Genomic DNA, 24,106 nt, shown 5'->3' with positions numbered 1-24,106 from the left:
AGGCAAAATTTGATTGACTGTATATTATGATCAGCTCTCGATATCTGTTTTTAATGAGATACAAATAAAATCAGACATTAATAATAATAAAAATTACAAATAATATTTTCATGCGTATTGGATCATACTGGATAATTTAACAAAAGGAAATCAGACACAGCTGATATTTAGATAGACAGACTCGGTACAATATAGATACCTTTTTCTATGGGTTAAAGATGACCTTGTCAAGAGGACAAAGGCATTTAAATAGTCACATACATTTTTCCCCCTTTAATTTGAAATTAATATTTACAGACAAGTATTGTTATACCCTTTTGAAAAGAAGCATGCAATCTATTTTAAACCCACTGGATCTTCTTGGCGTTTCTTCTTCTTTCATCTGCTCCCTTTAGTAGATCATCTGCCTCCATTTCACCCTACTTCTAGCATCCTCCTCTGTCACAAAGGCCCTCTGTATTCACTCCTTCACTGCATCCACAAATGTCCTTTCAGGTCTTCCTCTTCTCCTCCCTCCCGGTAGGTCCACATACCTTGTTCAGTATAACCACAAACCCTCATATTCAAAATATTTGTTTTCTTTCTGTCTCAGAGGGTTATTGTTATTCCCCAGGTTGCAAACCAGTGGTAAAGATCTAAAAACAAGATACGAAGAAAGAGGAAACACTTTTTCCTGTCCACTCTTAGATGAAGATGAGATTAAATGAACACGACGTGTCTAGAAAATATATTTATTTAAAATATATTTAATAAAATGTATTAAAATAAAGAACGTAGTCCCGAGACAGCCTGGAAATGTAGTACACAACATACCGAGAGGTGGCGGTATAGAGACAATCTCGGAGTTTATCTTTGGCGAAGAAGAAGAAGCCCCACCCTCTCTTCCGGATAAGGCCATATCAGCACGTTTTATTTATCGTTCACTGTATTTGTGTGCTTTTATCTTGTGCTAATGATGAGCTACATTTTATAACAAGTCATTAATAACACATATGGTAGTCAGGTTCATGTACCTCGTAAGCACTGTTAGTGGTTGACCTTAACAGCAGCATCCAGTCATGGAGGAGGTGGAGACACCAGAGGAGCTCCTGGCAAAGCAGCACCGCAAGGAGAAGAAGGATCTGCAGGGTAGCTACTTTTAACAGTGCTCTTTTGTTTGGTGGGCTAACATCTCAGCCTTTGCTGGTAGCTGGTTAGCGTGCCCGTGTGTTGTTTATGTGTCGGAGTGTTTAGTCTTACTTTAGCCGCTATTAAGTGACCATCAAGTAAATAAATAATGGTCACCGCAGACGTTTCTGTGGTTACTATTGTGAGGCAACTGCCAGCCTTATCGCGTGGTTTGTTTTGCTTTTAGAGTAATAAACCTCTAATACACAGATCACTGTTGGGAGAAACGTTTAAGGATTTGATGACTTTAGCCCAGGGGGTGTCCAACATAAGGCACGAGGGCCGGATTCGGTCTGACAAACACACCAATCCGGCCCCACCGGCTTTGGAAAATGTGATTTGTATTTTAATAAGCTTTATAGTTTTTCCGAATGAAAAAGATCTTCACCATGGCATTTCATACTACATCCAAGTAATTAGGTAATAGATAAGTAATTAAACAACAGAAAAGAAATAAAAATAGAATTTTGTCAATTAACAAAGCTTTCTGTTTTAAAGGAAAAGTCTTGCAAGTTAGCCACCAGAAATGCTTCTGTAATTTTACACCTTTGTTTCCTACGGTTTAAACCCAAAGAGTCATTTTGAAAGATTTATTTCATTTGCTACTGCAGTATTTCTTTATCATGTAGAAAAACTGAGATATTTTTTGAAATTGCACTTCTTTGTCTTATTTGTAGATGTCTCAAGGATTCAATTTGTGGTTTAACTGCTTTACACTGGCTGAAAGAAGGTGTTTCACTGGTCTGGCTCACTTACTATGAAAGTTGGCTGTATGTAGCTCATGATGTGAAATGAGTTGCTGCTTTAGCTGACCACTGATATCAAAACATTTCTTTCACATGCCACATGTTGCAAAATAATTAATAATGTCTGATAATGTAAAATCAGCTGTTTGTGCAGTTGGTGTAGACAGGTGCAGAAACATTTTAATCTTTTTTTTTAGGTGCATTAGTGCTATCTATGACAGTGTATCCTTCACTATGTTGGCAGTTTTGTGCATGTATAACTTTTCTAACCAGTATGCAGCATCATCTGTATTGTTGTGTTGTACTGTTTTGTTTGATGGTCTGCTTTGTGTCATTTTCAGCTAAAGTCCAGGGCATGAAAAATGCAGTCCCCAAAAATGACAAGAAGAGGAGGAAACAGCTGACAGAGGAGATCTCCAAACTTGAGGCTGACCTGAGTCAGAAACATGAGGAGGAATTCAGGCAGCTCAAAGCAACAGCTGACACAAAGGTGACTTATTATGTTTACATGGTCGACAAATCGGGTAGAGTTTGATTAGTAATTAATGTAGAAGCACTCTTTCATAATGGGGTAACAAGTGTAAGATGGAAAGGGAAAGAACACAGCTGTTAAAAGGTTTTTGTATGTGTTCAGTATACATTCAGTATGTAAATGATTCTAGTCTTTGTGCTGTATCAGCTGCAGTTTACAATAGGGCTGGGTATCGTCACTGATTTCTAGGTCAGTGACGATATTGATTCGATCCACGATTCGATTCAATTCGATTTAAATCTGGGAAGTTTTGCCTCAGACAGTTAGAAATATTATAATTCAGATCAGTACATTTACATATTTTTTACATATTTTTGTATCTATAAAAAGGAAGCTGACACACGCAAGACTTTATCAAAGGTGTAAACATCACAGCAGATGCCTTTGTGTCAAAGTAGCTGAAGATAAAACACAGAAAAACATGAAGGTGGTTTTGCTGGCCTGGGATTTTATAAAAATATTCTGCAGTACATCAAAAACGAAAGAAAACCATTAATCAACATATGACAGCGGTTTTATTAGAGACGCGGCTAAACGTTTTGCATTTTGCACAATTTAAAAAAGTTTACATTTGTTCAGAAGTCTGTTGAACAGCAGAAATGAGGCTTTCTTTTCGGAAGTAAGTAAAAGGAAAAAAAACAGCGGCCAACAGCGCTGTAAACAACGGTAGACTTGTGCGTAAAAAGCAAGCGAATAATGCAGAAAACAGATTTTTAGATGGGAAACTGTTCTTGAAGTATACAGAGAGAGTGAGAGTTGTGCATGAAGTGTGATTTTTATCGTGGTGGAAGCAAAACAGCAAAAGTCAGAGGGAATTCATGACGATGTTTATGTGGAGCTTAGTTTGGATCTTCTTTTGCTGCTGGTTCGGTCAATATTGTTTGGAGAGAGATAAAACTAACAGCTTTAGAATCAGCCCAAAAAGGGCGTAAACACAAAGCGTGGACCCGCCGAAACATCGGAATCAGCGAGCTGTCGGCTTTCAGCCCCGACCATGTCCGTGCCGTCGGGTGAGAAAGGCGACATCTCACTGATTCTGATCTGCGGGTCCGCGCTTTGTTTTTACGTCTTTGTGCAGAATCCATGTTCCTGCTCTCATTTACTGTTTTAAATGTTTGGTGGTTGTTGAAATTTTGTGAGGTTTAACCTGAGATTCTGGCGTTTCTGGGAAAAAAAATTAATATAAAAAAATTGATTCAGGATTTTAATGAATCGATATCACGTTATCCAAGCCAGAATCGATTTTAATCGATAAATCGATTATCAAAACCCAACCCTAGTTTACGACATAACCATTTCTCTCTTTACTCAATATTAGAAGGTGGAAGAGGTCATAAATGGAGTGGAGACTGTAAAGGTGGAAGATGGAGAACAAGAGGAGGCGAAACAGCCGCGAGTAACCAAAGCCCAGAAGAGAAGGGTGAGGTGCAACTTTAAAGACTTGTGTGTTGTCGAACCTTTATGCATTTACATTTTAGGTTTTCCTGAAGAAGAACACTTAGAACTCATAGTCAATCGTCCTTGTTTACCACAGTTCACATTCATGATGTCTCTGCTTTAGAGAGGTCTCTGATGATCAGTTCTGCCTGCTAGATATAAGTTGGAGTCTAATAATTCACCCGTATTTATCTGCTTTTGACCTTTAAATGATTTCGTATAGGACAAAAAGGCTGCACAGGAGAAGGAGAGGGAGATCAGGATAGCAGAGGCTGAGGTGCAGAACCTGCAGGGTGTGAGACATCAGGAGGGTTTAAAGCTGGTCCAAAAACTCGCCCAGCAAAAGCTTCAGATCAAGGAGATCTCCTCTGATGGCCACTGCATGTACCGTGCTATTGAAGATCAGCTGACACGGCGATCAAAGGTACATGTTGTTATAGAGGCATCTTCCGCAGCATGTCTTTTGTCCTGTCGTCCTTCTCTCACCCAACTGGTCATGGCAGATGGTCGCCCTTCCTGAGCCCTGGCCCTCTAAAGCCTGGAGGTTTCTTCCTGTTAAAATGGAATTTTTCCTTCCCACTGTCGCCAAAGTGCTTGCTCATAGGGAGTCATATGATTGTTGGGTTCTTCTCTGTATGCGTTATTGTAGGGTCCACCTTACAATATCAATTGTCTTGAGGCGACTGTTGTTGTGATTTGGTGCTGTATAAACAAAATTGAATTGAATAATAACTGTAGCTGTAGTTTATATACTGAGTCAGGAATTACATAAGAAATTGAGCATTGCTGACAATCTTTGACACCTTCCGTGTTTGGAGTCTGTACAGCTTGTCATACAGAAAATGACTCAATGAGAAACTGTCAAGTTTAGACACACAGAACACATTTTCTACTGCATTCTGTTCTGTTTTAGCTCCAATTACCCACAAGTGTGAAGGAACTGCGATCCCGCACTGCCGAGCACATGAGAGGCCATCCTGACGACTTCCTGCCTTTCCTCACCAACCCAAGCACAGGTGACATGTACACAACAGGTGAGACCATCTGTGTTTTTGGTAATGAAAGTAAAACTTTCACTGCTATATTTGTTAATATTCAATTGACATGTTTGTCTTTTGCTTCCAGATGAGTTTGAGAAATACTGCAGTGATGTGGAGCACACATCAGCTTGGGGTGGACAACTGGAAGTGAGTTCCTCCTTAACTGTCATATACTGTACTATACACAGTGAAGTGTTTTGTTGTACTTTTCAATTCATTTTAATAATGGATTTTTTTTAATTTTTCAAATTTTGCAGCTTCGAGCTTTGACGCAAGTTCTTCATTTGCCGATCGAGGTGATCCAGGCGGACTCTCCTACCATAAAAATTGGGGAGGAATATGACGGCGAACCCATCACACTTGTGTAAGAATGTTTCCAAATATGTTTTTTGCTCAGAGTACAACACTGTCAGTAAAAATGTGCAAATGAATGTAGTTGTAGTAAACATTTAAACATTTTAAATTTGCAATCACAAATTTACAAACACATTTTTCACTACTGCCAGTCTAAATCCAATCTGACTGTTTGGATTTTCGTGTAACTGCATGTCAAAGCTAGGAAACTGATATACTGCGTTATTTTTTCCTCCTATACAATAACCTTTTCTCTGTCTCTTTGCTTGTAGCTATATGCGGCATGCTTATGGTCTAGGAGAGCACTACAATTCTGTGGAACAGCTAAAGGACCCAGTCAATGCTGAGGACAGCTGAGAGAGAGTTAACATAAGGCTGTTGGCGTAATGCAGAGAGTGTTCAAACTTCTAACACAAAGCACCCTAAAATATGACATATTTGAAGGGAGACCCCTGGTCAAGCGAGACATTGCTGAGCTCAACAGAGAATGCTTCTGTTTTCACATCGGTTAAATGTCTGTGTTGAAGTCAGATACGGAGAGTGAAACCTAAATGAATACATAACTTCTAATGTATAAACGATAACATTGTGTTAATCATGATAATGATAATAAAAAAACACAATTGAACAGAATGTGTGAAAAGATTTTACATGGGTCACCCCTGGCTAATCCTAATGATTACAGGGTTACCTTTTAGCTCATTTTCAGAGGCATCGCTGAATCTTTTTTTTTTTTTAAAGAAAAAAAATACAGTTCCACTCATGCAGTTGAGGATTCAGGAGCTGCTTATCATGTGTGACTACCAACCAAATGTGGACAACGAGTGGTTGTTTTCAGTGTTGTTTGGCTGAAATGAGCTGTTAAACGTGTAAATGATACCAAGTTACATAAATGCATACAATACCATGAGTGTGTGTGTGTGTGTCACAGCTTTATTCTGAATGTTTCTAATGAGCATCCTTGTATTCCTCATAGGCACCACAATTTATATACCATGCATTAAAAATGAAAAACCCTCACTGTCATGGTAAAACTGGCCATTATAATCAATCCACCCATATTTAACAGTTTAATATCCAGCTGTGTCCACCAGAGGTCGCAGCTGCTCCGGATCAGATCTTTGACTTGTCAAAGAGCGTGCTGTTGCCACGGTAACTCCACAGAACGTTACGATAGGCGTAAAGAAATGGCTAAAAGGGAATCGGCGGCTAGAAAGTGGGTGATAAGGGTTTTATATGCCGGAGCAGCCTCTTTAAATTTAAGCTCGACGCACATAAAGGAAGTTCCCAAGTGCGTTTCCAGACTCACAAACCTGTCAGTCCTCCTGTTAAACAACAACTCCATCACAGGCCTTCCCACTGAGCTGCTCTCCTTACATCAAGTGAGTCTTCTCGCTTCGTTTGTTTGCTCGCAGCTTATCTATTTGCTGGAAAATTGCCAAGGTGCCACTTGAAATGTTTTACACATCACGCAGATTTGTGATTAAATACTTTTCCTCCTGCAACGCCCGAAAGCTGGCTGAGCTGAATTTAGGAAATAATGCCTTGAAGGAGTTTCCCGCTGTTCTGGGCCATCTGGAGTCCTTGAAAAAGCGGTACCTGTTCAGAAACCAAATTACTGTAGTGCCACCTGATGTGATAGGTAGGCTCTTACTGGTTTTGTATGATTAATACAAAGCTCCAGTCATCTGTGTGTGTGTGTGTGTGTGTGTCTGTGCAATATTCATGTTTTACAGGTGGCTTCAAGAACCTTGTCCTCAATCTGAACCACAACCAGATTCACAGACTTCCGCCAGGGATTAAAAGGTGCCTTATGACTCCCTATATCTGCAATTATAGGTTCTGAAGTCAACAAATCATTTAATGACAGTTTAATTCTGATACATGTGTGCACACATTGTGAAAATGCTGCATGTAAACCCCCCCTCCTCTCAAATTCAAGTCTGACTATGCTTGAACACCTCAGCGTGCTGGACAATAAGCTGGAGGAAGTTCCTGCAAAGCTTGGTCATCTCACTCGCTTGTCTGAGATAAACCTAAACTTCAACAAGCTGTCCTGGCTTCCTCGGCAGCTGTACCAGTGCAAAGAGCTGACAAAGCTGTTTTTGCAGCCAGAAACTTGACCAGCCTACCAGAGGAGGGTTCTCATAAAATCCCACACCAGTTACCTGTTGAGTTTTCCATGTTTTTTCTTTTCTTTTCTTTTCTTTTCTTTTCTTTTCTTTTCTTTTCTTTTCTTTTCTTTTCTTGTTTTAGTCAGCCAATCAAGAGTTTTAGGAAAATCAGTAATTTGATTGGCCACTCACACGATCTAAATTTCCCTGAAGTTAATTTTTGACTGAAAATAGTGTTCCTATACTGATAAGGTAGCTTTTAAGATATTTGTGTCAAGCTGTATCTCTGCTTCTACTTTTGTACTGTGAAATAACTTGGCCGTAACGGAACTGCACTGTGAAGGGAACAGGTTTGTGCAGTGTGAGCTCATGACTTCGGTGCAGTATGCTGAAGTACTTATATTAAAGGTAAATGTCAGTCTTTTAAAAAAAATAGATATTTTGCTCCTTTAATGCTGGCTTTGTTTCCATATCACTGTTTCCTTTTGTACCAGTAGGAAGTGGTTGTTAGGTTTGTATTGCGGGAGGACAGAAACAGGTTCTCTCTAATCCATGTGATGCTTCCCCACTATCCAAATCTAAAGACGTCTGCTGGATACCGCCAGTTCTTGTGCGGTCTGCTGCAGCCCCTTCCTCACCACCTGGTTGCATTGTGTGCATTATGTAAATCTAAAGAAGGTGAATCCATTGTTTTTTTCCCTATTCTAGTTGCATAATTTCAACAACATAATTCTGTGACACCTGCTAAAGCAGATATACATTAGTATGCAATACGGCTGAAAAATGCTACATACATAATGACTGAAGTAGGTAAATGAGCTCTGTTGCCTTTGTGTTACAGGACATGAAAATGAGGAGTATGCTCACTATTCTAGTGCGTGCCCTTCTCTGTTCATACAGGTGCTTTAACACAGAAGGACACGCCTACTTTGGTGTTGCTACAAGATAAATACAAGTTTATTTAAAGATACAGTCTTCTTTTTCATCTCATACATTTTGTTTCATCTCTTAAACTGAAGGCACAAAATGTTTCAATGAATATCAAAGTAATGTGTGTAGGTCTGGAAGCATACATGGATTCATTCCTCAGTGATTTTGTCCTTTAAATTTATTTGACATTTCACTCTGTAGCCACTAGATGGCAGCAAATGAACATTGATGGGACCCTCGTTTCAATGGGGCTCTAAAATGCAGGCTTTATGCCAGCTACAACGATGTAAAATCCTTGAAAACAGATAAAACAACACAATTAAAAAAAAAACAACTTTATTTACAAATACTTGAACATAAAACCTTTGTGAGAGAATACCTGTCACACCTGTTTTTCTCAGTAAAGAGATAATTCTGTGGAGTCCTTCACTGGGTTTAACCCGCGCAAAATCTATATGAAGACCCGTTTACATTTAGCAATGGAATATTTTATTTTTCTGTCTGTGTCCACCTTGGCACATCCTTTTCCCATCAGCGCTGATCAAACTGCACAGCTATAGCTGCCCCATCTCTATCGGCTTCTACAGAAAGTGGCATCTGTTCCAACCTGCCAGACAAGAGAAAGATAGAGAGAGGGAGGGAGGGCTAGAGAGAACTTCATTTCTAGCAAATTAATTTCCCATCCACGCCTCCAGAGCTTACTAGCTCGTTCGCTAGCTGCTGCGGCCGCTGCTGCGTGTGTCTGCTGAGTCGGAGCCTCATGCATAATGCATCAGGTTTAATTGCAAACCCAGAAACTAATGACTTTGGACTGGTTAACAGCAGGGGAGCCATACATCTCGAGCAAACTGAATGAAAAATCAGCTCAGAGGAGAGAAAAAAAGGAGCCTAGCCCCTAATTGATGAATAATTGAAGCGGCGAGCTACAGGGCATAATTGTGACATTTTGTTTCAATCAATTTCCAAGTGGTGTGGGCGAAAGTGCACTTAAAGGAAAAAAGCAATGACAATGAATGAGAATGAAAGGGAGAGATGGAGAGCGCGGACGGTGATGGAAATGAACGTTGTGTCTTCAGTCATTGTTACGAAATTTGCTGGAGCAAAAAGGCAGGACTGGACCAAACGCTTTTATCTCTCTCCCTCTCTCTCTTTATAGGTTTATCTGTCAGACCCCTGCTTTGCTGTAGTTGGGTTGCTTTTAAAAAAAATCTCAGCTAATGGATCCGTATTCTTGAGTCATTTTCACGTACCACATCCGTTTTAAAAAGAAAGAAAGAAATGTGAAGTTGCTCGAGTGGACATGCTTTTATTTCCTTTTTCAGTCAACCTAATTAGTTTATTGGGAGAGTACGAGGGCCAGGTCACAGAACTGAACACCACGCAAGTCAGTCTTGAACTATCGTGTAAGGCCACAACGCCTCGTGATTTTATTACTGCACACGGGTGCTGTGATCTCAGCTACACTTACATGCAAAATGATCACTCAGAGAGAAAGTTAGGTGCAGCACAAGGTCTTTTACCTTTTCTCTCCCACAGCGCACTGCTGCTCTCTGTCGCTCTCTGAAGCCTTACTGGCCGCTCGACCAGTGGGCGCAATAGAGAGAGGAAGAGTGCTGTTCCTCTTCCAGGAGACACTGCTACTACACTATGGAGCTAGTATTAGGTTAGGGCTACGAAACTAAAACTATTGACCAGCTTTATATCATTATTTACATCTTCACAATGGACAAAAATCTATGTATATATTTGAGTACTTTATAAGGCCACAACTGATAAATAGGTCATTGCAGCTGGCATCATACTAATGGGTGAAAGGGCAACAGTGTGTGCCTTCTTGCAGGCAGCAGATGTTGGGTCCTGCAGCAGTGCAGCAGCAGCCGCACTCGCTCAGTGGCCTCAGGACTTGTCTGTTAGTGGGTCTGGTGTCTGGTCTCTGGTGTCAAGCTTTATGCGTGTCTTTGCACGTACAAACACACACATACACACACACACACACACACACACACACACACACACACACACACACACACACACACACACACACATCCCTTTAACGCACTACAGAGGAGCAGACACGCTCACTTCACTCGCTCTGCACCGATGGCACATCATCACAATATTTTTTCCCCACATAGCGTTGTTTTTATCATGTTGTTTCACAAAACGCATAGTCACACACACACCCCCACCCGTGTGCACATGCATTCCTTTTCCATATCACTGAGCTCTTCCTTATGATTGCCACATACAGAGTGTGCTGCATGTTTCTTAACATCACGCGCAGCATGATTGACGTGTATGGAAATGAGGAGGTTACATCCTCAAAGGAGATACCATACGGATGGGAGCAGCACACTGATGAGAGGCATCTACAAAAGGCGCTTGTAAATTCCTGACATGCCTAACATATGTTAATGAGCCATTCTCTCGCTCTGATATAATTACTGCGAGGGGATATTGCCTTTGGTGAAAATATCCGTCTCGCATGGCATGGCTACCTCATGGGGGTGAAAAAAAAAGTAAAGAATGATAAAGTAGCGGGGGCATAAATTCTCATTTACCATGCTTGGAGGTAAAGAGAGTGATGTTGGCAAATTCACTCAGGATGATATATTGGGGACAAGGCACCTTAGGTTCATTACATACTTCCTTTGTTAAAGCACCTTCTGTAGTCTTGCATCGTTTGTTTGGAGGTATTTAGTCTGTCTTGTCATTTGGAGCATTTACTTTGGATGTTTGAGCTTACATTGTATCTTGGGGCCAGAAAGACAAGTGATATGTAAACTGAAATATAAGATTAGATACTAATTGTTTATTTGGTGTTAAAGCTCAATACATCACTACTATTATCCCTTCTGTATATGAATCCCCACCTTTTAGTATCTTAAATATATTATGCTTAAACTGGACATATTGTGCTTTCGCTTAGTTTCTGTCATATTGTTACAATGGTGGATGCTCATATTAAACATAGCCAATAATAAGTGTTTGTACCAGTAATCAGACTCCTTTAAATGCTCAGTTTCAGATTTGTTTTTTCTTCTCTCGGCTCTCTCTGGCTTCAGAGTTTATATCCTTAATCTTATCTTCTCAGGGATAGAAGCCCCTCCCACCTGCCGTTGAAGCCTTCTGTTTGCTAGGGGCAGCCAATCAGAATAAAGTTGGTTTTAAATGGTGCTAAAGTGTGATGCTTTTTTAATTGAGGGGATGCATCTAGGTCCAATGGAATTTAAACAAGACTTTTAACTGTGAGTCATGCAAAGCTACTTTGACAGTGTCCAACATTCAAAATGTGGAACTGGAAATGACCATAATAGCTCCCTTTAAAGCAAAGGATTTCCAGCTCACTCCAGAAACAAACACCACGATGTGATATGCCCTGTCATTCGGTCATTTTCAGAGATCCAGCAAAGCCAAGATTGTGGTCTTTGCCAGAATTATTTGACAATAGCTCACGTGGATTCCTCATCTTCTCTCCTTGGGGCAGCAGCACAGGGTCTATTGAAATGTGTAGCACTGATTGCTGAAGTAGGGGTCTTGTGAATGGAGAGAGGGGAACAACAGGCATTCGATAGCGAGCGGTGGACCGGTGTCATAGCCAGGGGTGTGCACCACTCCAATCACTAGATTCTATTGTTGTGCATTGCTGCCCATGACAGATCTTGGTATCGAGCCACTGGCAGAGTACCAGAGCATTGTCTGGTTGACAGCTGCCCCAACAATCCTGTTGTGTTACTAATGAGTACGGGCACTAGGGGGCAGTGTGATTCTCTGCTGGCTCTCGACCAGATGGGAGAGAGATGCACTGATGCACACAGCACACTGAGATATGCCTGACGAGTCTAAGAGATAGAGCAGTTAATAAAAGCAAGAACAATGAGCTGTTATTGGAATTCAAAGCTTTATTGGAATCTACGCATCAAATCAAAACATTCAAAGACATGTTTGACTTTTAAATCTTATCAGTGCGACCAAAGATTCCTTGGTGAAAAGGGAGAAAGTTTCATTGCATTCATTGTTGCATAGCAATAGGAAAAAAATGGCAAAGACACCAGATGTACAAGACAATAACTGTATAATCTCTTTATCCAAATCGACACAATGCAACAAAAGAAGTTCCCTTATACAGGCGAGAAAGTAAAAAGTAATAATGTAGACGAGCTAGACTTGAAGTGCACCCGACTGTCAAGAAATGCTGCAAAACAAAGCCATCCAGGCTTCTTACTACTCTTTTGTTTTTTCTCTTCTTTCTCTCACCATAGAATATTGTAAATGAACAGAAGCAAGTAAACTGTCTGTCCTTGGAGGTTACAAGGAAGTGATACCATTACTGAACCATTCCTCATTAGAGGGGGTGTAAGACAAGAACCCAGCCGTCAGGCCAGCTCCCTGTCTCTGGCAGTTCTGGGTCACCACCAGCCACACTGCAAAAAACCCCAAAAACAACCACCATTACCAGACTGCATTTGCTGCAGAAATCAGACAGAAATGCTGCAGCAACATCAAAAGAAAAAATAAATCTTTAATCTTGAGTGTCTTTGAATCTCTTCAAAAGTTTCCTCGGGTTTGGTAACAGGGAGCGTGGAGAGGGACAAAGATTGTGTGTTTCTGTTTGTTCGGGATGGTGATTGTTTTTATGTTTGGGGAGCAAACAACATGGGAAAATGAGGCTGAAAGAGATGTTGATGCTGCATTGTATCTTTTGATCTTACTTACTCAATAGCTATCAGAAGTAGCATCTATGTGATGTGTTTTTATGTTTATTTTGATGCAATTTTCCAAGATTTAATCACCTTATACTTTCTAATGTATTGTCACTATCGGATTTCATTATTCAAAACAAATGAATTCAGCCTGTCAGATCCACCTTGACGAGCATGCTGAGTCGACCCGAGGACATCTATCAGTTCCAGAGCCGCTCCACTTTGTCACCAGTGTGACTGACAGCGCGCAATCTGAAAACCCGGCTTTGAGGTCATGTGATGGCCACTGAAGCATACCCACAAGAGCGGAGCGGCAAGCGGGTGGGACACCAGGTAGAAGCATCTGCTCTGGGTTTTTCTAGAACACACACTGCCTGTGGCGCTGCAGGCTTGGCTGGCCAAACATCTGTCTGCAGTGTGCAGGCCGGCTGGATGAGCAGACCCACAACCCAGCCAGCCAAATGAACGTCCTGCACACATGAACGTCCTTCAGGAATATGTGGGTTAATGTCTTCGTTATCTCAGCCGTACGTTACTCGTTCCTGTCGGGGTATCACTTTTTCCAAAGCTGCTGTTGGTGTTTGTTTTTCGTTCTGCAGCGATCCCTCAAGATAAAGACCACATCCTCTGAAGTTGCTTGTTTGTTAACGCTTCATTTCTTGTGAAGCAAATTTATTCTCCCAACATCACATGGCTCAGAGTACCGTTGCCGCCAGTGAACTCTATCCGTGCCTATTTAAACCAAATATTTGCCTTTGTTTTAACAGTAAGATGCCATGTATATTCTTAACATTGAAGAATTTTACATAGTCATGAAAATGGTTGCTCAGTTTGTATTTTCTATCCCTCTGAACAATATGTTTTGTATTTCCAGCAAACCTGATGTTGTAAATACGGGTATTACATGAATGAATTTTCTCAGCACAGCGAATAGATGCTGACTCTCTGCGCGAAAAAATTCTGGGGATTGTACTGTGTTGTGCAAAAGCTTTAGGCATCAAAGTAAAGTCCGCATTTTTTCAAAAGACATAGCCCTACCGTTAATAGTTATTCATATATTCATACAAATTGCAGTAAATTCTCAAACTAACTTTAAATAACTCGTGTTTTTAAGATAAGCAGGTTCTATACTATCCTAAACTGAGTCAGTGTTTTTGAGGTCTGGGCTAAATGATTCCTTGAATTTAAACTCTTTGTAATTATGCCTGCTTTTAAAATATCCATACAGCACTGAAGATGGCTAAAATTCTGCACGACATCATATTGAACAAGCCTACAGTCCTTCAAGCACATTAGGCACGATGCTGCTTTTGAGCTAAATGCTAGCATCAGAACGCTAATGCTACAGTCACAAAAGGGAAAACAGTTGGGAGACTCAACAAGACCTAAATGACTGTAACTGTGTGCAATGACCTTGAGATCTCATAGCCTTTGAAATGGTCCATTCAGCAATGAGGAACAGGTCTGCAGCCACTCGCAGGAACTTGCCATCTTCAAAGCAACTTTGGTGAGTCGAGATGGTGATAAAACTGCAACAAGGTGGAGTTAGTTTGCTTTCAGTTTGCAGTTGAATGGGGTTAAGATAGCAGTTACTTTTCATCTGTTTTGTTGCCATCTGCATAGACATAAATTCACATCAGCTACTTACATCCAGAATTCAACCAACCAGTCATTTGCTAATCTCTCTGAGAGTTACTGCAGGCAAGTCTGTTTGCCTTGCAGTCCAAAGAGGTTGCACAGAGCTTTGAGCGTGCAACACTCTCAACCGTCTGCACAAACAACTGGTCATTGCAACTACTCTCCTAGCAAAGCAATTCAACAATTTAACCATGGAATTTCCTAGTCACAGGGAGCCGTCCTATTTTTAGTCCCGTGTGACTTAGTACATGCTCATGATGACAATTAGCATCCTTACATTTGCTTTTTTGTTACTCATTCCATAAACCACAGCTAAAAGGGATGCGATTTCTGATGATTTTATTAAGAATCATAACAAATTACGATTTTGACCTGATGATGCCTCTAAATGGTGAGATAACTGATCATCTGAGTCAGTATAGGATTCCTCTTCCAAGGATCAAAGCTGTAAGAAAAATCATGAAGTCAATCCAGTAGTTATTGACGTACTTTAATATAGACAAAAGTGGACTGAATAGCCTCCAACTGACTGACAAACATCAGCCACCTGTTTTAAATATCAAAATCTTTTTTTTAAATGGTTCGAACTCCACGTTTGTCTTTTATATACAATCTCAATGGGCTTGAAATTCATAGGTTACTGAAGTGTAGAGTTTAGTACTTCTGTGCTCAGAATAGGACCTGCTGTGAAACAAGAGGCAGGCATCGTAACCTTGCCAGGATAATTGAAGAAACTTTGCAGTCACTATCATGTCAATCAAGCATTCATGTGCTGTCTCCCTGTGAAGCGGGCTAAACATTTCCAAGATAATTAGGAGGGAGTACAATTTGACAAAAAAGCAACCATTAAATGTGGTTTTAATGAATCCAAAACATTCTTTACAGGACACTGCTTTTGTGTAATTAGCACGCATGTTGAATTCCTGGAAAAAAAGGTGGTAATGCCCACAAGAGAAGCTCCGGTTACTTTTAAATTTGCAGCATTTGCAGGGGGAATTGTAGTCTATTTAATAATAATAACAAAAATGATAATAATTTAAAAAGTACATTTTTCTGTTGCTGTATTATTTCACTTTCAAACAACAAACGCCATGTGCCGTCACGGCACAACACTTCACACAGCTCAGACCAACAGAAAAGAGCAGCATGATGCATCTCGCCCCCTTGTCCCCTTCTAATCCAGCCTTGCCGACAACAGATGGCCGTCTCTCCCACAATGCCATGCGGTCGCAGATGTCAACAGAAGAGGTGACAAACACTCTGCAGGTGTCTGTCCCTCTGTGTCCGCGGTGCGCGCGCGCGTTTGTTTGTGTGCGTACATCAGGGGACAAAGAGCATCTTTCTTGCTGGGAGAGGAGTGTGTAATTGATAGCAGAGGACAACCTGCAGGAAGGAAGTGCCATCATATGCTAAATGGATGGGTAGGCACAGTCTGGCACGAACTGTTGGGACAGATGTGATAGAAGTAGACATTTGTCATTATGGAATCTTATAGGAGTGTGTGCAGCGTCTTCTAAAATCACTGAGATCTGTGTGGTCGCTGATATTTAACAGCTCACAGAGAGAGACGTATTCTTTATAAATCCTACATTATACATCAAATTGCAAACATATCCAATATTTCATGCTTTAGTGTTGGAGCACTTTTAACTGCACTGTGCAATCTGTTCCCTTTCCGTGTGCGCTGGCCAGACCAGGTGTGGTGGTTGGCAGGGGCTAGCAGAGCCAGGTGAGCAAGCTGCTGGCCAGGTGCCCTCCAGAAGCTCACTAGACTGACCAGATACCAGATGGCTTTGGAGCACCAGCAAGCTGGCAAGTACAACGATACGCACACACACGAGAGCATGCGTAGGCGCTCATGCAAGCGGACCTTCTCGCACATATTTTACATACGCACGCACACAGGCGCTCTGATGTGTGCTATAAAAAGTCGAGCATTAGGAAACACTGCAGCCCTCCAGCGAGTTTGGATGTGAAATGCTTAATGTGCTTTTACTGTAGTTCTCTCCCAGCGGCCAAGGTGGAACTCATGCACAACAAGGCGATATACAAGTCTCTGCACCTCGGAGCTCACATAAATGTCAATCACAAAGTCTAAAGCTGGACTGCATTAGGAAGAATTTTGTGGTGTATAAAGACTTTTTGGCGTGCGACTTGAGCAACTAATGGAAACTTTTGCTGCACTTTAAAGGGGTATCATATTTTCTAAATACGGGTCTGCTAAGCATTCACATGTTTGTATATAGTACGCTACACTGTGTGAATAATGATCGAACATGGATTGAGGTTTGCTTTTTTCCTTTGATCTGCTGTACCCACAAAATTCTTTGCAAAAACGAGTCTTTCCAAGCTTCTTGAGGATTATATTTCCACATTGTACTTTCACTTACATCCTTCTACAGAGCCACTTGATCACTTTAGCTACCACGAGACCTGCCCTTTGATCAAGCGATGGTTCCTAAAGAATTAGAGACACTATGCAGGCATTTGTTGCTTAATTTAAAAGTTAACAATTTCATATTGATTTTTTCCCTTCTGCTTTATTATTTAACCTGATTGACACTGCTTATATTTGTATACTTCATCATATATAACTTTGCTTTGGGTTAAGGGGTTGTTTGACTTCCAGATCCAGCCTTATTTTAATTCCTAATTTCTCCTCTCAAACTGTATTGTTTTAACATTTTATAGATGAATAGAATATTTAGAATGTAACAAGGTTTCTCGTCTTATTTTTCCTTTTTTTTTAAAACTTTTGATGTTAATACCCAGTGATTTCCTGTTATCTGCCTGCTGAGGTGCAATTCAGAATCTACAGTTAACAAAGGGCTCTTACAAAGGTAATTTTACAACAATTTAAATAGTCAGTCAGGGTTAAAGTGACATGTTATTGCAGTAAAGGTCAAGTTAAAACAGATTTCACACCAGGTTGAGTCAGATCATTTCCAGTGTAGAGTTTTAAAACTTTAATATATTCCATTTACTCTTTCACCTTGCCAGTAGGTCCTCCGTATCTGACAAGACCTGCCAGCTTTTGAAGCTAATAACACAGCAATGCTTCTATAGGTTAATACAGCCTCAAGAACCTGTTTAAACGACAGATTTCATCCTCATAACAGCTTCTACTTGCATGTGTTAACACAGCAGCGCCTGAGACCTGAATACGGCTGGTTTTAAAACATGCATGCATTTTAATGCTCAGCCTCTGAATAGAAACAATGACAGTAGTTTCTTCTGCATAGCTGACGGTTCATAAGCTGCACTTTTGGGCCTGTGCTGGAGAAGACGAATCGGCCATCTGTAAATATTTATTCAGCATCTCTATAATTAAACAGAGCCAATGCATCATGTCAGGCATACATGTCTGATGATACCGGCTCACACACAGTGCTGAATAATACAGTGGGGAACAGCTTGGTCAAACATTTGTTGTAGATCCAAGAGAGAGACAGCGAGACTGAGACGGACGGAGTGATGAAGTGACGAAGAATAGATGCGTCCAGCCTATTAGACTAGTAAATAGTTGATTGATGAATTCAAGATGACATTTGTGGTGTGATAGTGAAAAGGAAATAAACAGATGAAGTCATAGATACAAGACGTTACAGTGGAGAATAGCTGGGTGGTAGCAAGAAAATATGATGTCAGAGGAGGAAGACAGACAGGCAGAGTGGGGAGGTCAAGGAAATAAGCTCACAGTGGTCTGTCAGTAGCTGTTCAAACTATTTGAACCAAAATTTTGGATTCATCACTCCATTAGATCTGTTGCCACTGATTTTAAGCCCAGGACTTGTGTAATTTGGCCTGCTTCAGCCTTTTCTCCCACTTTCCATTCATCAGAAATAGTCTCTTGACAGCCACCCATCCACTGAGACCATTTCTGATGAAGCTTCTGTGAACAGTAGATCAACTGAAAGGTCAGATGCATCTCTCAGATCGTGTGTCAGGTTGTTACTGGATTTTTTTCCTCTTATTTCTTCAAGAGAAGACTTTCAGATACTGTTCACATGCTGGAGATACCTTTTTAGGGCTGCCACATTTTCTTTTCCACTTGTCCAGTTTCCTCACATTTTTTATGGAAACATTGCACACATATACCATGTTTTTGGCTACTACCTCTTTGGGAATCACATTGTTGGTGCAAAAACACTATTTTACATCTGCCAAAGTGTGTTATCTTTGGCATTTTTCACAGATTGGGCTAAAAAAATTGGGATATGTGTGTGTTTTTGTGAAGCCTGCTTGCAACAAAGTGCCTAAAGGTCCAGTATCTGGACCTTATTAAAGTATCTGTTATGTGTAGCACAGCAATGGTTCATCCTTTGACTTAGATGCTTTTTTTTTATGCTGGAATGATTTACAGGTGAGTGTTAAGTGGTCTAACAAACAAAAAGACATTCTGCTAAAATGGTCAAGTGAAAGGACTTATATCACCTTTAATGTTTTTAAAGATATTTTTATTTCTTTTTGGTGACTTTTGGTAAAAAGCCCAAATCTTAGCAACAGGCAATGATGATTTTAGACATTAGCAGATCCTTAAATTTAATATTCTCACAGAGACATTTGTATAAAAGCTGTGTCCTCCTCCAAAATGCAAACAGTGCTCAGAACCCAGTGACAGTAAAAGAGGAACTTGTCCTTGGTCACACGAGCAGGAGACAGTCACCTTCAGCTGTGCTTTCAGTAGTGGAAGTACTGGAGGTTGAGGTGAGGGTGCTGCTGGATAGAGCATGCAGGAGGTAGCACACATGCTCCACCACTTAAGCGCTTTTAATTCACCAGACAGCTCTCAGGTATCCTTACATGGGCACAATCAGACATCGCGTCGACTATACCATCACTAAACTACTTAGTGTCTGATTAAATCACACAGACATTCGCATTCTCACACACACCTCTACTGGATGATGTCCAAAGTTTAGGGCTGTAAGGCACGTGTGAAAACAGCTTCAAGTAGCTCATTAAATCCCCTTAACTCGATTTCTCACTGAGCTAAGTATAAAAAAAAACAGTCTCTGCAGCTTAACAGACATGGACCTGTTAAGCTGCAAACGCCTTACATTGCTTACTCATTCAACAAAAAAAGAGTGACACAAGCCACAGGAGTCCTTTTGCTTGCTTTCTATCAAATACAAGGCCAGCTCTGGTTTGACTTCACATCTCCTGAGAAAAAAATATGAATAAAGACTCTTTGGTGTACGTAGGAGTGATGTTCCTGTTTTTTTTAAGTGATGTTCTTCATTACTGAGTGTTGCTTGTTGACTCTCAGTACAACTGGAAGTCAACTGATTACAAATTGATATATAAAATAAAGAAACAGTATTTCATATAACATTAAGAAATCATAGGAAGAATACAGTTTAGTATCATTTGCTTTATTCTGTACTACCAACTGCAGACCTATGGGGAATCTGGTGCAAACAGCACACACAGACTAGGGAGCACTGTAAAGCCAGATCTATGAAAATTAGTTTTATAAACAATTTAGTAACATTAATGTAAGATGTAGATTAATAGAGGGGAAATCAAAAGTTGGGTTTTGCTGCACACGGGCTCAGCTTTTAGCTATAGTCTTTCTAGTAGATCCATAGCACATCAAAAGCATGATTTACTGGCATAATAAGATATAACCTCAGTACAGGTATATAAATGGTTTAATTCACAATTTTAAAGAAAAAAATTGGTGTTTTTTTTCCATAAAACTAAATATGCAAATAAGCATAGATTCAAATTGACCATGCCACAAATCTAAGACCCCATTAGAAGATGTTTAGTTTCTTTCAGCCGACTGTGTTTCTCCTCCATTTGTTGCCTGTGCAAGCCTCTAAGTACGTCCCTGCCTGTGTGCAGTTTGTTTATTAGTATGCCAGTTGTGCCTGGATTCAAATCCATATGGGAGCTGCCATTTCTGATCATAGACATTTCACGCAGATATAGAGCAACGTTTCAACCTCTCCGGGTCCCTTGACAACAAACCACGGACAATCTTCATCCATCTTCCTTCCGTCTCAAACCAATCAAATTTGTGTGCCATGGGAGAGCAAAGAAGTCCCATGTACATTTCAACAAAATATCTCAGCCAATCTGCATTGCAAAACTTGGAGGAATGTGACATTTAGAATGAAAAATTGATTTTGCAAACAAGCCGTTCAGGAATAAATTGCTTTTAATTAAGATGTTGGCTTGACATTCCTGCAGTGCCGCTATCACATTTTAATATTTTTATTAATACATGGCATTGGAAATAATTAATTTTGTATTGTCCACAGAGACAGCCTCATTAAGTATTTCACTATTAGTACTCTATTGGCTCTGTTATGGTTTTTCAACTTTTTGTCAACTTTGGAACAATTTTATGATATCCTAAAATCTTAAAAGAGCCTCTGTCAACTTTAAATTGTATTTAATCAACAACATCTTCCTTTTTTAGTTTTCTTTTGGTTCAGGTTTATAACATTCTCCGTTGAGTCACAGCAAAGTCGGCCTGACTGCATTTCAGATGCATTGTTTGATAGCCTGAAGCTTTGCCTTCTCAGTTGTTCTTGGAGAATTATGTGCAATATGTAGCAAACTGTAATGAACAGGTGATTTTTGTGCATTTGCTATAAATAGCTGGGACAAACACTTTTAATTGCGAGGCAGTTGCACAAGTTACCTCACAAGAAGCAACTTGCCTCCAAAAATTGTGGACTCATGTAAACCGACTACAGTCACTCTCCGAAAAAGTAGTCAAGGGTTGCAAATAACTGCTGCCTAATTTATAAACACAGACAAATTGCCAACATGTTACACTCAGAGTCAGTGCGATGATGACTCCAAGTCGTCTGTGATGTATTTGCAATAGGGGTCTCTATTGAACTGGTTGCCAGCTGTTTATATTCCTGCATAAAAGCAGGGTTGCTTAGCACCCATGTCATTCTGCTACCAGGGAAGGCAAGGCAAGGCAAGGCAAGTTTATTTGTATAGCACAATTCAACAACAAGGTGATTCAAAGTGCTTTACAGAGACATTAGAAACAAAAACAAATAAAAAGCATGATTTAAAATTGATTAAACAAACCTATATTTGAACTTTTTTAACAGTCTATTTAGACTGCTGCTTTGTTTCACTGTGGATCTGAATCAATGCACTCAGCAGACTTGCAGAGGAGGTACTTTGTTTTGTGATGCTTAAAAGTTTCCCAACTGACCTTAAAAAGCGTTTCAATACAGTAAACATTCATAGTTTTCAGACTGAATGTCTTTTGCATCCATTATTGTAGCAACCCGTGTTGCCACAATTCTCGGGCTTATAAACCTTGAGACCTTCACTCGAATTTAAAAGTTCTAGGAGTTCATATTTTTTAAAAACATTTCTTTCATCTGTGGTATCTCAGAGGTTCATACAGATCAATAAATTACATTTCTTCTTTTCCCTAACCTTTGCATGTATGCTGGTTGATGCCAAACCACATCTCACTCTTGGGTTTTATTATTTTTACATCTTACCTCCCGCTTTCAGGCTCGAAATAAATACAGACATTTTTTAATGCAATAACATGGTGTTCTTAAGTTTCCTTTGGTAGACATAGTTGTGATTTTTATTTAGGATTAAATAACACTGATTACAGGGGCAATCGAACAACACAAAACTACATCTCTGTCATTCAGTTTTACCCACAAACCATCGCCCATCATGTCCTTTGGCTTTCTGGAAGTGAACACACACTCACACATGTGTGCACACACCACATGTGCCCCCTTACAGAGATTGATGGCATGCATTGCTGCCTCTCTTCTAGGCTAGCATCCAGGTGCATAACAGCTGTGGAAGCCATGGAGAGTGTGCTGGGAAAGGAGAGTTGGGGACTCAGTAGACCAGGGATGGGTGGATGGAAGTGGGGCCAGGGGATGTAAAGGGTGCTTATGGCTTCTTCCTGTCCATTGCAACAGAACTACTAATCTTCACTGTTGCTGTGGTGGTGAGCTCAATTTCATCACACCCTCTTGGTCACAGCTGCTTCTCCCTCCGAGCGTAAACTTTGCTCTGTGCTCTCTACTGTCTCCGTTGACGGACAAGAGTTGAAAGGAGAAAGCAGCATGGCGATTCGCACAAAAGAAAGACAACAAAAAAGAAGCGGTAAAGCTCAAAAGAAATGTGTTGCATAAGCAGTGCTTCATTTGGGCTTCAGAGAGATACATCGCAGGCACTCAAAGGCACGGTGGCTTACTGTTCAATCGGACCAACTGTCAGTCACTTTCACAACGCGGTAAAAGGCTCAGAACAATGCAACCAATGTTTAACCACAAATTCTCAAGTCTCAAGCCTCAGAAAAAGGTTGATCGCACTTGTTCTAGCAGCAGGCACCTTTCAGATAAATATACTGCCATCACCTTTAAATCACAGTAATGGATACGTCTCCCTACTGCTGTTCGCAATTAAGAAAAAGAAAGTTTAAATACGCTGAATAATGTCAAGAGTTGATGTAACTTGAATAATGTCAAGTTTCTTCAGCTTGAGGTCGCAGACAGCCATGATTGATTAGTTATTATGACATTTGTTGATTATTTTCTAGCCACTTTAAAAAAAATAGTGTTAACCATTTTTATTAATATGAGGCATTTTAACAAATCTATATATATATATAGATTTGGCGGGGTACATATATATATGTACCCCGCCTCTCGCCCTATGACAGCTGGGATAGGCTCCAGCGCCCCCCGCGACCCTGAAAAGGATAAGCGGAAGCGAATGGATGGATGGATATATATATATATATTTTATCTCTTAGCAACAAAATTCTTTAAATGCCATGTCGATGTCGCTGGGAAAAACAATGTAAACTATCTTATGGTTTATAATACATTTGATAGATTCAGCCGTCGGACAAAAACATCACAAGCAATGATGAAACTAATAATTAGTAGGGCTACTCTTGTGAGTGTCATTGTCTGTGTATTTTCTTAGATATGCAGGGAACTCTGTCAAGGTCAGGACTCCACACAGAACAATTAATCACTGAGCCAACCTGGAGGATAAAACATGGTTTCCTAGCGCTCCATATGTTGCAGGGTTTATACAAGGCTTCACACTGTGTATATAGGTGAGGTCTGTGGAATTTTTGAATGGGGATGGATTCACTGAGCAGGAAACAGTGGGGTTCGAGATGACTGATGGGCTGTGATGTCCCACTGAGTGTCGCGGTGAACTTTCTGGATGTGATTTGGCTCAGTGGGCTTAGATTATAACCAAATGGGCTGAAGACAAGATACAACATAGCAGAAATGCTCCAGAGGTACCACAAGATTTGTTTTAACTTCCAGATATGATTTTTTATTTATTTATTTTGCTGGTTCATGAAACAGTGAAATAAAGGGCATGCGCCCAAGACTACCCGAACTGAAAAAAACAACTTTCGATATCAGTATGCATGTCTGATGCTGACACATCCACTAAGACCACACAA

The 24,106-nt window shown here is 40.3% G+C and overlaps 2 protein-coding genes across 2 annotated transcripts; both read left to right on the top strand.

The window, feature by feature from the left end:
• The first annotated feature begins 841 nt into the window (after nucleotides 1–841).
• Nucleotides 842–6,186, top strand: otud6b (OTU deubiquitinase 6B). Its single transcript, XM_026157060.2, has 8 exons — nucleotides 842–1,128; nucleotides 2,255–2,403; nucleotides 3,764–3,865; nucleotides 4,106–4,306; nucleotides 4,796–4,916; nucleotides 5,008–5,069; nucleotides 5,180–5,286; nucleotides 5,549–6,186. The coding sequence occupies exons 1-8, from the start codon at nucleotides 1,059–1,061 to the stop codon at nucleotides 5,631–5,633; spliced, it is 897 nt and encodes a 298-aa protein (XP_026012845.1). The 5' UTR covers nucleotides 842–1,058; the 3' UTR covers nucleotides 5,634–6,186.
• Nucleotides 6,187–6,443: 257 nt separating this feature from the next.
• On the top strand, nucleotides 6,444–8,601 carry lrrc69 (leucine rich repeat containing 69). The gene is given in 8 exon segments (XM_080296485.1): nucleotides 6,444–6,658; nucleotides 6,792–6,932; nucleotides 7,024–7,082; nucleotides 7,219–7,396; nucleotides 7,706–7,798; nucleotides 7,888–7,977; nucleotides 7,979–8,068; nucleotides 8,232–8,601. Coding segments are annotated over 8 exon segments (954 nt in total). The 5' UTR covers nucleotides 6,444–6,463; the 3' UTR covers nucleotides 8,340–8,601.
• Nucleotides 8,602–24,106: the final 15,505 nt, after the last annotated feature.

Source organism: Astatotilapia calliptera, chromosome 22 (assembly GCF_964374335.1).
Source record: "Astatotilapia calliptera chromosome 22, fAstCal68.1, whole genome shotgun sequence".
In the NCBI taxonomy this organism is placed as follows: Eukaryota; Metazoa; Chordata; class Actinopteri; order Cichliformes; family Cichlidae; genus Astatotilapia; species Astatotilapia calliptera.
Note: the sequence above shows the minus strand (reverse complement) of the source record. Positions and strands in the feature narration are given on the sequence as shown.